The sequence below is a fragment of the Pelodiscus sinensis genome, chromosome 32 (genome assembly GCF_052426305.1).
Source record: "Pelodiscus sinensis isolate ZL-2025 chromosome 32, ASM5242630v1, whole genome shotgun sequence".
Taxonomy (NCBI): domain Eukaryota; kingdom Metazoa; phylum Chordata; order Testudines; family Trionychidae; genus Pelodiscus; species Pelodiscus sinensis.
The window spans coordinates 9,048,859-9,064,398 of NC_143083.1; the positions used below are offsets into that span (position 1 = coordinate 9,048,859).

A 15,540-nucleotide genomic window follows, 5' to 3' on the forward strand; every position below is an offset into this window, starting at 1 on the left:
ATTAGGGATGTTAGATATCGTGTAATTGAATAGTCGTGTAACCATGTGAAATCTTAGTGGTTACACAACTATTCGATAATCCCTAGGGGCAGAACTCCCAGCCCCACTTGTGGGGAGGCCCCTCCACCCCATTGTTGTATCAGAGGTAGCAGCACAGGTTGGCAGGACGGAGCTGGTCCGCCAGGGGAGTCAGGTTAAAAACCAGCTCCTGGCACAGACTAGCTGCCTGCTGCCCTGTGCTGCTACCTCTGATATGCGTGGTGGTGGCAGCCCCTATCTGAGGAGGTTCCAAGCTCCCCACAGGCAGAGCCTGGTCGGTGGTAGCAGCCCCTGTCCACGGGGGGCCCAGGCTTGCCATGGACAGAGGCTGTTTTGTGACAGCCTCCCCTATTCCCCCTGCCACGAGTATTGATTCCAGCCTGCCCCCTTCACCTTCCACACAGCTGCCTCTCTATCCGAGAGGATACAGAGGCAGCAAAGGGGGAGTGCATGTGGTCGACAAGATTAACTGATAAGTGTAGGCTTCTCGGTTAACTGTGTAGTCAACTACACGTTGACTTCCCTAGTTTAATATGCTTTTTGCAAAACTTTCTGTCTGGACTAGGTGACCAGATAGTGTGAAAAATCAGGACAGGGAGTGTGGGGGGGGGGGGGGGAGGGGAGGGAGAGGAGGCGGTAGTAAGCACCTGCCTATCTAAGACACAGCTCCGTATATTGGGACTGCCCCTATAAATCCGGAAATCTGGTCACCCTGGCCTGGACAAGCAAATGGGAACTTTATCTTTTCCAGCTCACTCAAACCCCTCACCTTTTCACATGGGCTCCACACACACCTTGGTGAACAGATTTTGGATTTGCTGTAGCTTCATAGAGATCTGGGTGTCCTTTGCTTAGAAGATAGGATTGGCTTTTTTTAACCCCTACAGCCATGCTTGTTGCTTAATCCCCCAGTCAGTGTGGTAAAGGACTGGGTCTAGGGATTAGCACAAGGTTGTATCTCGAAGCCTCTATTTTATGCCCAGTGACTCTGATTTTCTGGGTAGTCTTCAGTAAGTCATTTATTTACTCTGCTATGCCTCAGTTTCCCATCTGCAAGATGAAGACGATATCTCAAAACAGCGTTGTGCAGCTTGTTAAGAACGCTAAGATCCTTTTGAATGAAAGAAATGATAGCAGCACAAAATATTTCTGTGCCTTTTAAGGCAAAGTATGCTAGGGAGGCCCCTCTCCCCCCCAAGGAAGTGGAAGAACATCATACCTGAACGACTTTTTGTTTCAATTGCAAATCTGACCAATGATGGAACCTTCAGTGAACCTAGTACTCTACAGAACAGCCGCCCCTGTTCCTCAAAGGGAAGGTAGAGGGTTTTGTGCCAGGGTGGATTGATTTAAATCAAGTTACCAAGAAAGCTAAGGCTGACTGTGCTTAGAGTGCACTTTATTTTGGTGTAAGCCCCACTGAACTCACTGGCACTTGTGTTTTTTGAGAACACAGGTATAGAACAGGGATCTCTTGGAAAAGCTGAGGTATGCTGAAGCAAAATAGGTGGTAGACTTATGGGATGGCCATCATGTTTCAAAATAAGGGGCATGTATTATGTAATATAAAGTAAGAAAATGACACTCAGTGGCCACTCTAGTTTTTGCTTCCTGCACCTTTCTGTATTGTATACTCGAGTGAGATTCTAAACCTAGTTAATCAATTAAACAAGCCATAAGGATTAGCCAAGCTAAACTTTTTTTTCTAGCAACATCCAACACCACAAACAACTTGGGAATTTACTTTACAGATCACCCTTATACTAAAAGGCGTAGAGAGAGTCTTGAAGAATGTTGCATTTCAAAGTGAATTCTTTAAGTTGACCCGCTCAGCCCTATCCACATCTTTATCCACATCATTTTCTCCCAATAAGCAATTTTCCTTACGATGTTTCATTCTTGCAAGTTGGCCCTGCCTCATCTTCTTGCACTGCTTACACTGGGCACATTTTCCTTTTGGACACAGGGAACAAATTTCTTCAAAATATTCCCAGAAAGGATCTCTCTTAGGCCCAGAAGCCAAGACAGATTTTCTGTGGCAAAAGTGGGGGGAGGGAATCTAGGAATCTCTCTGTGTGCAGAATAAAGTCTTTCCTTTTCTTTTCCAGTCTGCTCCAATGTTCCTTTCTATGCAACCTCCCTCCTTTCCTATAGAGTCTCTCTGTCTTTAGACAATGTCTTAACTACAGTAAAACTCTGATGGTCCGGCACCATCAGGAACCCGGAAGTACTCCGGGCAGCCGGACCATTGGAGCTGCTCTGCTCCCAACTTCCCGGATTCAGCCGCTGCTAAAACTGACCAGCAGCTGAATCCGGGAAGCCGGAGGCAGATCAGCTGGAGTGCTGCTGGGTAGGTACCGTAGTGCTGCCCCTTGGGGCTGCGGGACCAACCTGGCAGCACCCCAGCTGTCCCTGATTCAGCCGCTGCTGAAACTGACCAGCGGCTGACTCCCTGCCCCGGGTTTCCTGAAGTCAGCCGTTGGTCAGTTTCAACAGCAGCTGAATCGGGACGCCTGGGAACCAAGCAGCTGGGGCGCTGCTGGGTTGGTCCCTGCAGCGCCGCACCACGGTGCTGCGGGGACCAACCAGACCTAACCAAGTGAGTTATAAGATCAAGAACACATATTCCTGCGCATCCAGAAATATAATCTATGCTCTGCCCCAGGCGTTCCCAAGATCCCTGGATCCCAAAGGTGCTGGATTATTGGAAGTTTACTGTAACTCCTCTGCCAAGGTCCAGCGCCACCTAAGCACAGAGCAAAACCAACCCCATCCAGCTTGTCTGTCTTTGCACATGCTACTTTTTAGCCTGCTGAGAAACAGAAATTGAAAACCCCGGACTTTCAAGAGGCAAGAGGTAGTGTTAGGCTGGACAGACTAGAGCCATTCATTCATTTTTTTGAGAATGTTAATGTATGTGCAGCATTTTTGCAATGAGATTTAATTGTAACTGTTTTTAAATGAGAAAATTAGTATTGATTTATTTGAATTGGATTTTAAAAAAACAAAAAAAACCCTCCAGGCTTTTTTAAAATTATTTTTAAATTAAGTTTTATCCAGCTGGTTTGTGTACCTTTTTTTCCTCTGTGTAAAGAAGAGCTAAAAACATATACATATTGATAACAAGCAGACTAGCAGGAAAGGCCTGGCCTTCTCCAGCCAAATAAGGGGGACTCTTTAGGATCTATGATGTGGATTGGGAGCACTCAGTACCCTGCATTCCCTAGTCCTGTCTCCCGCCTGCCTGTAGAGTTTGTTTTACTTGGATATTCATTTTAAAAGCTGCTCGGTTTTATCAACTGAATGAAAAGCACATCCCTTTGTCAGACTTCACTCCTAATGGCGTTGCCCTCCTAGTTCGCTAGTACACAAGAGACCTGCAGAAACTTGCTTTTTTAAAAAAAATTTTTTGGAAGTGCAAAAGAAATTCTTAAAAAAAAAAAAAAAAAAAAAAAAACACCAAACCTTCCAGCTCCCCTGAACGTTAGAAACATGCACAAGCTCAGTTTCTCACCCTCTCCTTTTCACGCTTTTTTTTTTTTCCAAAAAATCGTCTGATCATCAGTGACCCTTTATATTTTAATATTTCCTTGTACAGGAAACCCCCCGAGTTGCGACCCCCTACACACATACACAACTATTTTTTTAAGTCCAGAAGGGGCCAACCCCCCCACCGACTTACATCCTTGGCCTGCATTTACGACAGTACATGGCATCTATTGTCAATGAGGGTTCGAGTTGTGATGCCCCCGACTTGTGACGCTTCCCTGGGATCCAGTCGCGTCGCAAGTCGGGGGTCGCCTGTATCCTGCCCCAAGGAGCATGTTTGTACAGGGCCTTGCATGCTTACGCAGCTCTAAATATTTATTAAAATGAAACCCATTTGTAGCCATCAAAGGACTATTAGTATTTTTCTGTTATGCAACTTCCTTTTTCCATACTGTGCTGCTTAATATAGAGGGACTGGGATTTTACTGATGGTCAGTGTAAAATGGGATTTTACTGATGGTAGTGTGGCTCACTGTCCCATGGAGTGGCACTTAGACCACTTGTACCGAGAGATAAGAACAAGGGAACTCTACAGCCTAAGCTGAGAGCGGAAGAGGCTCCTACACTAAGCTCAAGATCCCAGGTTCAAATCCGCCCAGTGGCGGTTACATGAGCAAAGTTTTCTTTGTAACAAAATAATAGTGTTAAAAGAGTACTAGGCTATGCAAGTGACTGCACAGCTGTAGCTCTGCTCTGGAGGTAACGCCTTTTCTGGTGCAACATGAAACGTCATGCACCCTTTAAGATTTGGCATCTAAACAACATGAGAGGAGAGAAACTGCTACCTGGGCTCAACCACCAGGTGAAATTCTTTCTCGTCTTCTCTCGGTGGCCTCCGTGCTGCTGAGCTGCCTCTTTGCTTTACTCAGGAGAACCCATGTGCCAAAGTGAAGTTGGGAGCAGCATTATGTCCTGCTTAGCAATGTAAACAAAACGTGGTTAACTCTCTCCCCCCTCCCCGCCCTACCCAAACAGCTGACTTAAAACAGTTGATTGTTCTTTCTGAAGCTGCATTGTGGCTTCTCCAGGGCGAGGAAAGTGCAGCCTGTTGGGTGATCTGCAGCCAAGAGATGCTGCTGGCGCATTAGAAGCTGGTTGTCGCATGGGACCCCGGCGCAGCATTCCTAGGCGGTGGCGTGCTGCTCCTGTACGTCGAGCTCCTTGCATTGCATGCACAAGGCGCTCCTTGCATCCCTCGTATTCCCCCACTGGCTCCATTTGTTGCCACCCTCCCACCCCCTTCTATTTCAGGGGCTCAGTGTGACCTACACCCTCCTCCTCACTTCCGGGGCTCCTCTTCTCCCCAACTACGAGGGCCCCTCATTCTCCCCCCCCCCATGAAAGGAACTCCTGTATGCCCCTGTGCTAAGAGTAGGAGCGCTTCTCCTCCCTGTGCAGAGAGGAGTTATTTGCATGGTCAACATGTTGGGCAAAGGGGCAGAGAGGAACTAGAGGTATTAGGCTGGGAGGCGTTGGCAAATGCCATCAACCAGCTCCTTGATCAAAAGACCATTGGGCTTAAAGCTGTGGCTCCGCTAGCCAGATGTTAGTGGTTCTGTGTAGGGATGTAAGCAGCTAGTTAGCGATCTGATAATCATAAGATTATCAGATAGTCCACTAGTCCCTTGACTCATCGATCCCCCCCCCCCCATTGCTGCCTCTGACAGAGGCAGCAGTGAGGGAGCAGGAGCCAGTGCTAGGGATGAGGCGGGTGGCTTAAAAGCTGTTTCTCCCCCCCCCCCCCAGCACTGTCTCTGCGGGGGACAGGGGAGACGGGGGTAGTGGGGTCCGGATACAAGCCAGGAATCAGCTAATTCCCAGCTTGCACCCAGTCCTAGGAAGCTGTGCCTCGGCTTTTTAAATGTATTAAGAGTCTGGTGTGCAGCTAGGGGGTGGAGACCCCATGCAAGCCGGGAATCAGCTGTCCCGGCTAGCATTGAGGTCTCCCGCCCCCCCCCCCCCCCCCCCGCGCTTCAGCCTTTTAAATGTATTAAGAGCCTACTGGCTCTTAGTATGTTTAAAAGGCAGAGCCACAGTGGGGTGAGCTCTCAGGGCTAGGAGCTAACCCCACTGCGGCTACCCCATTTATCGACTTAATTACAGAAATTCCATCAACTAGTCGATTAAACTAAATTTAACATCCCTAGTTCTGTCGTCCCTGTCCCCCCCATCAACAGGGAGGCCATTGACAGGCCATTGTAGCGAATCAATTCAGACTCGCAGGAGCATGCAGAGGCTTTCACTGCGCAGACAAGCTCAGCCAGAACAGTACACCCATGAGAAATTCTTGGTTGAAGCACTGACTCTGACCACTTTAAGGAACCACATCTTTGTGGTGTTTCCCTCGCAGTTGTCTCAAGCTGCTCGGGCCACTAACAGCCACTGAGGTTCGGCGCTTGTAAGAGGTGCAGGATCGGACAGGGAAGGGTGACAACACCCTAAACCTTGTGATGCTGGAGCAAGCTGCTTTTGGGGCCTCCCTCATTCTGGAGAGGAAAAGCTCGATCAGGACTTCAAGGGAACGGCCCCTTTGCATGACTGACATGTCCCTTGTTCACTGTGTCTCTGCAGCTGGTCAGCGAAAAGGTCGGTGGAGCGGAAGGGACCAAGCTGGACGATGACTTCAAAGAAATGGAAAAGGTGAGTAGGGGAACAGATGGCTCCGCGTTCCTCTCCATGCGTTTCAGAGCCGGCTGCTGACTCTGTTGGGTCTCCCTCTCCCTGCAGAAAGTGGATGTTACCAGCAAGGCAGTCACAGAAGTATTAACCAGAACTATAGAATACCTGCAGCCCAACCCAGGTAAGCACCCACAGCCAACGCAGCACAGCCAGCGTCCTGCTGCTCCTCCCACTGAACCAGGGGAGGGAGGCCTTGATCACAGAGAAGGGAAAGCTCCGAGAGGCCTGTTTGGTTTTGCTTTGGGATGGCCCCTTGGCAGTGCATTGCTGGGTTATAAGCATTGCTGCCCTGTAGTGGAAATTCGCTGGCCCAGCTTGTGTGACAGCCACCTCCTTCCCTTCCATGTTCAGGTGGCATTTCTGCTTCTAGCTCCTCCCTGCTTTGGGGTTCACATGAACCTGAATTGAAATATTGATGCCACCCTGTGTATCTCGACTGTTACCACAAGCGCTTGGCAGTTGTGACTCCATCCACCCTCTAGTTTGTTTCACTCGTTCAAGGGCAGTCCACATCCTTGTGATATTTTCTTTGAGCCCAGAAAATCCAATTGACTGTCGAATAGTTGCCCATGGCCTTTGGGTTCAGGATTTAGCAGGTGGATGCGACTGACTCTGGGGTGTTTAGGAATGGAGTTGTCTTTTGTGAGGTGGGAGAGACGTTTCACTGGCATTCCCTGACTGCTTTCCTGCTCAAATCTAGTCAGTCTCATTGAGTCTAGCAACTAGGGATTAACTAGAACAACAGGAGGGCTGAGGAATTCCTCTTTAGACCTAGTTGGCAAGTGCTGAACTATTTTCTGCTTGCTCCCTTGAAGGGGGCTTTTTTTTAGAGCTAGCAATATTGCTGGGAGACTAAGACAATAAAGTTTCTTGGCAAGGGAAGTAATTTAAAAAACAAAGCTGGCAAATGGTCGCTTGCTTGCTGGCAAGTCCACAGATTGCAAACACAGATGTGGCTTTCTCTTGTGCCAGCTTCCAGAGCCAAGTTAACGATGCTCAACACGATGTCAAAGATCCGAGGCCAGGTGAAAAACCCTGGCTATCCACAGTCGGAAGGGCTCCTGGGGGAGAGCATGATCCGATACGGGAAGGAACTGGGCGACGAATCCAATTTTGGTAAGTGCTCCATTGGGCCGGTCAGCGCTTAAGTGGGCTGATGGGAAGTAAATTCCTGTTACTGGGTTTCCTTAATTTTTACTGTAAATTGCTGACCAGATTATGAGTCAAGTGAAGGGAAAAAAGGAAACGGACTCGTTAACATGCTGATAGGGAAACGATAGCTCAGTAGGGCCATGAGTGGGATTCTGGGTTGGCAAAAGCGCCTTTTAAAGCAATGGTGTGTGCAAACTGAGCTCCGACGTGCCTTGTTAGACCCTTAACCCTGCCCCAGCCATCTTTCTGCTGCTTGAATCTGTTTTTTCAAATGTGTTTGAAAGGCCTAGCCACTGTCTCCAGTGATCCAAACAAGCTATTGGTCAGTGCTATGGAGCAGACACATCCACAGACAAGTGAGCTGGAATCTAGACCAGCTGACAGTTCTGAGGCTGATTGGAGGTTTGGCCCAGACCTTGGTGGAGCTGAGCCCCCTCTGTTCCCAGCACGTCCCGGGAAATGCTCAGCACCTTGTGGGACCAGACCAAGCTTGTATTTCTAGGGCTTCCCAATGGGCTGGGCAGTCGATGTCTCAGAAATGAGCATCAAATCCTTATTAGTTATCGTACTGATTTAATTCACAGTAAGTACTTCTGTTGTAATGAGACCCTTGCATTCAATCACAAGCCCCTAACGTGCTTCCCCCCCTTTACAAGAGAGGCACAGAGCACTTCACTGGTCCAAGGCCACGCAGGGAGTCTGGCGGAACAAGGACTGGAACCAAGAACTTCAAAGACCCAGTCAAGTGCCTCATCTGCTGAACTCTCTTTGGGTTTTAAAACCTCCAGGAGAGCGCTACGTCTAGGAGAAACCACCTTCTGACTTCCCAGCTGAGCAAATCTGACATGGAAAGTAGCAAGGGAGGAGATCCAGAGTTGTACAATGCAATTTTAACTGCAACTGCACTCCCCAGGGGGCCACAGCCGACAGTATTTCCATGGGGTAATGCCTCATTGCCATGAAGCAAACCATGTGTGACTTGTGGGGGCGGAGAAGCGAAACCATTTGACAGCAATAATAATCCACCAAAACACTGCAGCCTTCCCAGATGGCTGGATTCAGGATAGTTCCCAGCTGTGCGATCACTTCAGTGTGAGGCAGAAAGTTCTCTAATCTGGAAGATTGTACAGTAACGGATATTTGGAGGAGTGGCTGTACGCTAGTGATTTCGTGACCAGCTCTCTGCTGGGTTGGAGGAATTATAGCTGCAATACAGGATCTGAAAAATAATAGCGGGAAGTGATTTTTAGAGGACCCTACAAAACATGGCTTCCTTAAACATCCTCTTGTTTCTAGGGACACCAGATTTAAGTGTATGTTTTAAGCCCCATCTTTCCCTATGTTCAGATATTAACACTGAAAGAAATCTTTTAAAAATGGGCTTGTTCTGCACCATTGGTTTTTTGTTTTTTTTAGTTGGGGCAATGCAAATATATTGAAAATAGATTCACTTCACGTATAGTAAATTTCACTTTCACATTCTCCTGCCCAGAGCCACAGTGTTTGGGTTGCAAACACTGAAGGAGATACTAACTTCTTCCATTGGGATTTTAAAACAATCACAGAAGCATTTATGTTCATCTTACATGAGTAGCTTGCCAGACGTTACACATGCTGGCTGGGAAAGGGCCATGGGAAAAACTGAAACTAGAAGGGTTTTGTCCTACCATTTTATAAGACCTTTACTTTGGAGCATAAATTGAACCTAACGGTCATAGATTTGCATTAACTGTCTCAGCATGAATGAAGAAAAATACCTTGAGTTGCTGCCAACATCCGGGGAAATTTTATTTTTAAAACCGATCATAATGCTGAGACTGGACTGGGGCCACTAACATTTCCCCCTTCGATAGCGCCTGGCGTCAGAAAATTCCAACCATTGTGTATAGACATTCCTTCATGATGTGTGTCACCCCTGTAAAATAGGTAGGGATTTTCCGTATCGTTCAGGTGAGGAATCAGAGGCACAGAGAAGTGAAAGGAGTTTCCTGAGGTCACGCAATCTGTGGTGGAACTGGAAATTGAAGCTAGGGGTCTCAGTGCCTCAGCTCTTGCTCTCACTACTAGGCCACACTCCCTGTCATGCTGCTTCAGTGGATCCAAATGAGAACCTTTGGGTGTTTTGACACATGATTGGGGCTCATGCTCACTCAGTATCTTGGCAGAATGGTTCTGCTTGCAGCTGCCACGGAATCTGGCTGTTACTGGTTGGCTCTTTCTCTATCACCCTCTCTCTTCTTCTCTTGCGTGAAGGTGACGCGCTTCTTGACGCTGGTGAAGCTATGAAACGATTGGCTGAAGTGAAGGACTCGCTGGATATCGAAGTCAAACAGAACTTTATCGATCCTCTCCAGAACCTGTGCGACAAAGACCTGAAAGAGATCCAGGTAACTCGGAAGATTTTCCTCTCTCCCCCTCTCTCTTCCAGACTCTGGCCTCTTTAGGTTTTTAGCACCTGCTGTCCTATCCGGTATCACTCCAGAAGCCAAAGCAGACTTACACAGCATCTGTTTAGGTTACCCTGCAGCTTGCAGGCTTTCTCCATGTTTTTCTTGGCTCTGCTGGCATTTTCTTCTTGTTTATTTAACATCCACTAAGTTCTTTGACCAGCTCATGACATGGGGTGTTTCTTGGAACAGTTTCCAAGCTGATCCACTCACGCTATAAGCTCCCTTCATAATGTACTGTAGCTCTCCCGACTTACGTTCTGTAGCTGCTGGTACTTGGATTCTTTTTTTCTGTATCCCCGAGTCTGACAAACTGGTACATCGCCTTGCGTGTATCTTATAAGCCATTGATCAGCTTTCAGTTCCAGCCTCCCAACATCCTGAAAGGTAGATCCAGGGCTGTTTGTCACTTTCCTTCTTGCTCCCTTTGAGCAATACAGCAACATCCCACAGAGAGGCTCTCTCAGACGCTGAGGACGTCTGCACACAGCTTGCCAGCTCCTTCCTCACACTCGCAAAAGACCAAGCTCTTGAACATTGCAAGGTTTTGTAAAGGGAGCCGTTGAAACCTCTCTCAAGCCAGTGAAAATCTCCTGAGAAGTGGTTCTCAGTGTGACACCCCCTCACACACATACATGCACCTAGCTAGCTAACGTAGATTTACTGAGCACCCACAAACAACCTCCAGCGCTGTACAGACACATTAAGACAGACATGATCCCTGCCTGCTTTCTGTCTCTGCAGAGCTGTGACCCGCACAGGGCTTACAACCAAAGTGTTGCCTCTAAAGGCTCTGAGCTCTGCCGCAGAGAACCAGAGACAAGGGGCCAGCTGGGCAGTTCTCCTTTTAGAGTGATTGATGGTGGGCAGCCCCAGCTGAACTGCAGCAGTTTGGTTCCCCTCCAGCTTATGAACAGGGTGGGGGTGGGGGAAATGTACCTTCTCGCCAGCTTCTCGCTGGCTGTTTCCAAACAACAAAAAAGCAACAATAGTCACAGCCATCGTAAATCCCCTGCTGCACTGGGTTCAAGTAGTTCCCTCATCCCCAGGCTGCTCTTGAACCCTGACCTGCCGCACCTCTGTGGAGCGCCGCGGCAGGGGCCTGTAGCGTGTGGGGAGCCTGTCAGAAGGCGATGGCAGCAATCGCCCACTCTGGGAAGCTGGGGGGCTTTTTGTCCATTGCACATCTCCACCCTTGCTCTCTGGGCCAGTTGCCAAAGCAGCGCTTCTGGCGGGAAAAGTTTGGGCTTTAACCACATGCCGCCCTTCTCTCCCAAGCATCATCTGAAGAAGCTGGAGGGCAGGCGTCTGGACTTCGATTACAAGAAGAAGCGTCAGGGGAAGATCCCAGATGAGGAGCTCCGACAGGCCATGGAGAAATTTGAGGAGTCCAAGGAAGTAGCAGAGACTAGTATGCACAACCTCCTGGAGACTGACGTGAGTGTCCCCTGGAGATGGCTGCTCCCTTCCCCCTTAGCTCGTTTGTGCGCCGCTGGGGTGCTGCCCGAGCGTCTGCCTTCCTGGACGTGCCTCTGGGGCAGTGGATGGGGGGGCAGCCTATGTGCTTTTATTGGGGGAGTGTCTCCGCTGCTCTAATGCACACAAACAATGATAGCACGTCTCCTGTCATGCCTCTGCCGATGGGCCCTGTTGGGACCCTGCACCACGCGCTGGTATTTTCATTTTGGGCCCCCCACAACCAGCTTGGCAAATGCCCTCCGGTGCTGACCCTATTGCCCCTCCCTGCTGCTGCAGGCCGGGGCTGAGACCGATCGTTGCACGAACGAGGCCGTGTGGAGACTCTTCCACGTACCTGTGTTTGGTCAGGCTGCGGCTGACGCGGCTCGTTCAGCTACACCCACGTCCCCCGAGGTGCCAGGCTCTCGGCCTCAGTGAATGGTTGAACGTTCCTGTCCGTAAATCTACGGCTTCTCCCATCAAGCTGCCTTTTGCACGTTTCCCGATGTGCTCGAGCCCCCGGCGGAGCAATAGAAGCCTCCCGCGGGAGTGCGTGAAAGCCGCTCACCGCAGTTTGACCCTTGCAGATTGAGCAAGTGAGCCAGCTCTCAGCCTTGGTGGACGCCCAACTCGATTACCACAGACAAGCGGTGCAAATCCTGGATGAGCTCACGGACAAACTCAAGGGCAGGTGAGGCTTCTTAGGGCCGCTGCAGACCCTGGGCGGGAGGTGGAAGCTGTAACTGGGGAACGTGGGGTCAGTAAATATCTGGCTCCTTCCTCCGTGGGTTGTTCCCTGGCATTAGGAGCCTTCGAGGGTCTCTATCGCTGAGTCTCTTGGGCTTTCGTGGCAATTGTCTGCATGATCCGTTTTCTACAGACGGTCCCTCTCTGCATAAATCATTTCCTGCTGCTTTCGGCAGTCTCTGGATCAAAACATAAACACTCCCAATGAAATGAAAGATGCAAGTCAATTCCTTTGGGGGAGCAGGGCAGAGCATATACAATCCCGTGTTAACGTAAAGGATTTCAGCTCCTTAACAGGCCCCTGGTGTTGGATGTCGGAATCGTAACCGGAATGCTGTTGGCATTTCTGATTTTGATTGTTCCAACTTAGTAGAGCGGGGTGGGGAACTTCAGGCCCACGGGCCGTGCACCGTTCATCAGGGTGAGCCACTGGCAGGTTGCCAGACACTTCGTTTACCTGAGTGTCCGCAGGCCTAGAGCCGGACCACTGCTTCCCGCAGCTCCCATTGACTGGAAATGGCAAACTACAGCCACTGGGAGCTTCAGGGGTGCACGCTTGCAGACACGCAGGTAAACAAAGCACCTGGCGACCTGCCAGGGGCTAACCTTGTGCAAGAGGTTCCCCACCCCTGCAGTAGACCCTCCTCTACCGTTATCGAGAAGGTATGCTAGCATTATTCTATTACCTTTGAAACTGGCTCCCTCTGGCTTTCTTTGTCATTGGAATGCCTGGCTCCGTGTCTCGTTTATTACGGTAACATTCAAAGGCCCTAATCTGCATTGGCCCCCACTCTTGCACAAGGTCTCTGTCCTGAGCAGCTTGTGACCCATTTAAAAATGGGACGCAACCAGGCAGAGGAAGGGAGCAGGGAAGAATGCGGGTACCTAGACCTAACGTGGTGACAGCCACTACAAGAAGGCACAGTCTCGCAAAGTGGAGATGATGGCTCGAGACGTCTGCTTGAGAGATTCTTTGGTTTTCAGCAAACTCTTGCTCTAGCCTCTGTGTACGTTCGTGTATCCTGCTAAGCTGACGCAAACATATGATTTCCATATGTCCCCTGGAATGGTGCAGATGGAACCCTGGAGCACTGTCTGGCAAATGGAATACAGATTAGTGCGGGGTGTGGAGGAGCAGGAGGAAATGCGTTCCCCAAGGGACTGCACTGGCTGGGCTGTACGGTCTTTGCTGTGGCCAGTTCTGCAAACCCCACCCCTCCCTTACCAGTTTCTTCCCTTCACCGTGTAACACGAGGGACACTCAGTCACGTCGTCACGTGCACCTTCTCTTTAAGTGAGGTAGGGAAAGAGTCTGTCCCTGTAGGCTGTTCAGATATTCTGGGATTCCCAGGCATATGTGGTGGGCTGCTCCGCTTTGCTGATTCATGGAGAGAGTGAAAGATCCAAATACATGAAGCTCTGCCCCGCTGGTAGGCAGAGTGGTGTAGTGGTTAGGGCCCAGGACATGACCTCATTTCCATTCCAGGCTCTTCTGCCAACATACTGCGTTAACTTGGGCAAGTCGCCTCCCCCCCATGCTTCAGTTTCCCCATCTGTAACATGGGGGCAGCGATACTGACCTTCTTTGCAAAGCTCTTGGAGATCTGCTGATGGAAAGAACTAGCTAAGAGTTAGGGGCTTGCATGAGCTGCTGCTAGGGTATCTCACCCTAGCCATGTTCCCCAGAAATCCTGCCCCGGAGGGTAATGAGAACAATGCCTGAACTCCACCGGCTCCCCTCTCTGGGTAAGGGCCTACAGCTGAGCCCCATGGAATTGCTATGCAAGTGCAGTGACTTGCGTTCTCACTCCCAGCTGCCTCGCCTGCTCCCACCCTAGGGACACAGCAGGCTTGGTGGATTCTAGTTTGTTCTTGGGACTGTTCCCCGTAGCAATGACTGTCCGATTGCTCTGGGTGGGTGGGTGGCGCCATCCTGGTGTCTGAGCAATGGAGGGGCTGCATGGCCAAGCTCCCCCTGGAAAAGGAAACGCCGCCCTGTGCTGAATTCCCCCTTCACGCCTGAGCACCATGTTTGAATGAATGTAGGCGGGAGTCGGGAGCATCCGGGACAGTTGGGGTATGAAAACTGCTGCAGCAGCGCCCCCTGCTGGCCACAGAGTGATAGTGCCGGGCCCTGACTGCAGCTTTCCCCGTGGAAAGCCTGCCAGGGGAGCTGGATGAGTTTGCTGCTGCTGCTGCTGCTCGACTCTCTTGCTCTACGCAGCCTCGCTCCAACTTCACCCTGTCTCTGTTGCCTCTTCAGAATGAAGGAGGCCTCCTCGCGCCCCAAGCGGGAGTACAAACCTAAGCCCAGAGAGACGTACGACTTCGGAGACACCGACCAGTCCAACGGCGGCTTCTCTTGCAACCCCGCCCCCAAAGTCTCAGGTAAAGATGTCCCAGGTGTGCTGTCGCTGGTGCTTTGTAGCCACCGGCAGGCACCCTCTTGGGGATGGAGGGATTCACTCTTGGAGGAGCCGAGAATGTTCCTAGGCCACAGGCTGCCCAGGAGGTGGCAGAAACGTTTACGGGCAGGGGCTCTTGTGGCCCCCTTGTCCTCCCCGTTCTTGGCTTTGGCACTGGGGAGAGTGGGTCTGGTTTCAGCCGGTGCTGGCTGCCCCTCTTTGTGCGACTCTGGAGAGCAGTGGAGTGGCCATCTCACTCCGTGGTCTGTGATTTCGTCTAATTTGGTCTGTGAGCGGCGGCTAGGAAAACCCATGTCAACCTTCCCTCCTGCCCCCGGCACACTCCAGCCCCGCTCTGGGCCCGGCCTTGTAACTGACCTAGCTCAGGACATAGGGCACCGTATCCCTCCCAACTAACAGACCGCTCCCTTCTGGGCTATACCAAGGGATTATTTTTGCGATTGGTTTTAAGCATGTCTCTCTTTATTTGGAAGCAGCTTCTTCCTCTTTTCGATCCGACAAGCCATCCCGGACCCCCAGCAGGAGTATTTGTGAGTTCCCGCCCCACACTGCATGCAGTGTGATCTCCCTTCCTCCCTCTCTCTCTCGCTCTCTCTCTCTTTCCACCTCTGCTCTCACACAAGCTGTCTTTTTGGAGCCACTAACACGTCAACCAAATAACTTGTTCTGGTTTTAGTCTATCAAAAATCTTTGCTCTAATTCTGCCCTTGCTGATTCCTGTCCCAGCTGGTTGACTTGGGTTGTAATGGAAGGAAAGTTGGGCCCTTGTCTATTTCTTTTTTATGGACAAAATGCCTGGAGTCATGTCCCGTCCTCCCCCCCCCCCCCCCACGTGGATGCAGTGGAAGGAAACGTTTTGATGCCTCTCTGCCCTCTTCCAACACACCCGCCCCATTTTGTCCATTAAAATTGTTTCTGGCCAGAAAGGCAATCTTACATGCCTGTGTTGGGAAGTTACTGTTTCACATGGTCCTCCTTCACTCCTGGGGCTGTCACTGTCAAGCCAACACAGCCAGCGGCCAGTTAGAAAGCAGGGCGCACTG

The 15,540-nt window shown here is 50.4% G+C and overlaps 1 protein-coding gene across 5 annotated transcripts in view; it reads left to right on the plus strand.

Annotated features, from left to right (window-relative positions):
* The window catches only part of SH3GL1 (SH3 domain containing GRB2 like 1, endophilin A2), a 50,988-nt gene that overhangs the window by 30,359 nt on the left and 5,089 nt on the right, over positions 1–15,540 (plus strand). For 3 of the 5 annotated variants that reach the window (XM_089775029.1, XM_089775031.1, XM_089775030.1), the window contains exons 3-10: positions 6,160–6,228; positions 6,316–6,388; positions 7,240–7,383; positions 9,673–9,806; positions 11,145–11,303; positions 11,912–12,015; positions 14,335–14,459; positions 14,971–15,027. In XM_089775029.1, coding sequence (XP_089631155.1) covers positions 6,160–6,228; positions 6,316–6,388; positions 7,240–7,383; positions 9,673–9,806; positions 11,145–11,303; positions 11,912–12,015; positions 14,335–14,459; positions 14,971–15,027 — 865 coding nt within the window. The remainder of the gene's footprint in view (positions 1–6,159; positions 6,229–6,315; positions 6,389–7,239; positions 7,384–9,672; positions 9,807–11,144; positions 11,304–11,911; positions 12,016–14,334; positions 14,460–14,970; positions 15,028–15,540) is intronic. The other 2 variants (XM_089775032.1, XM_089775033.1) reach the window with 2 other exon arrangements.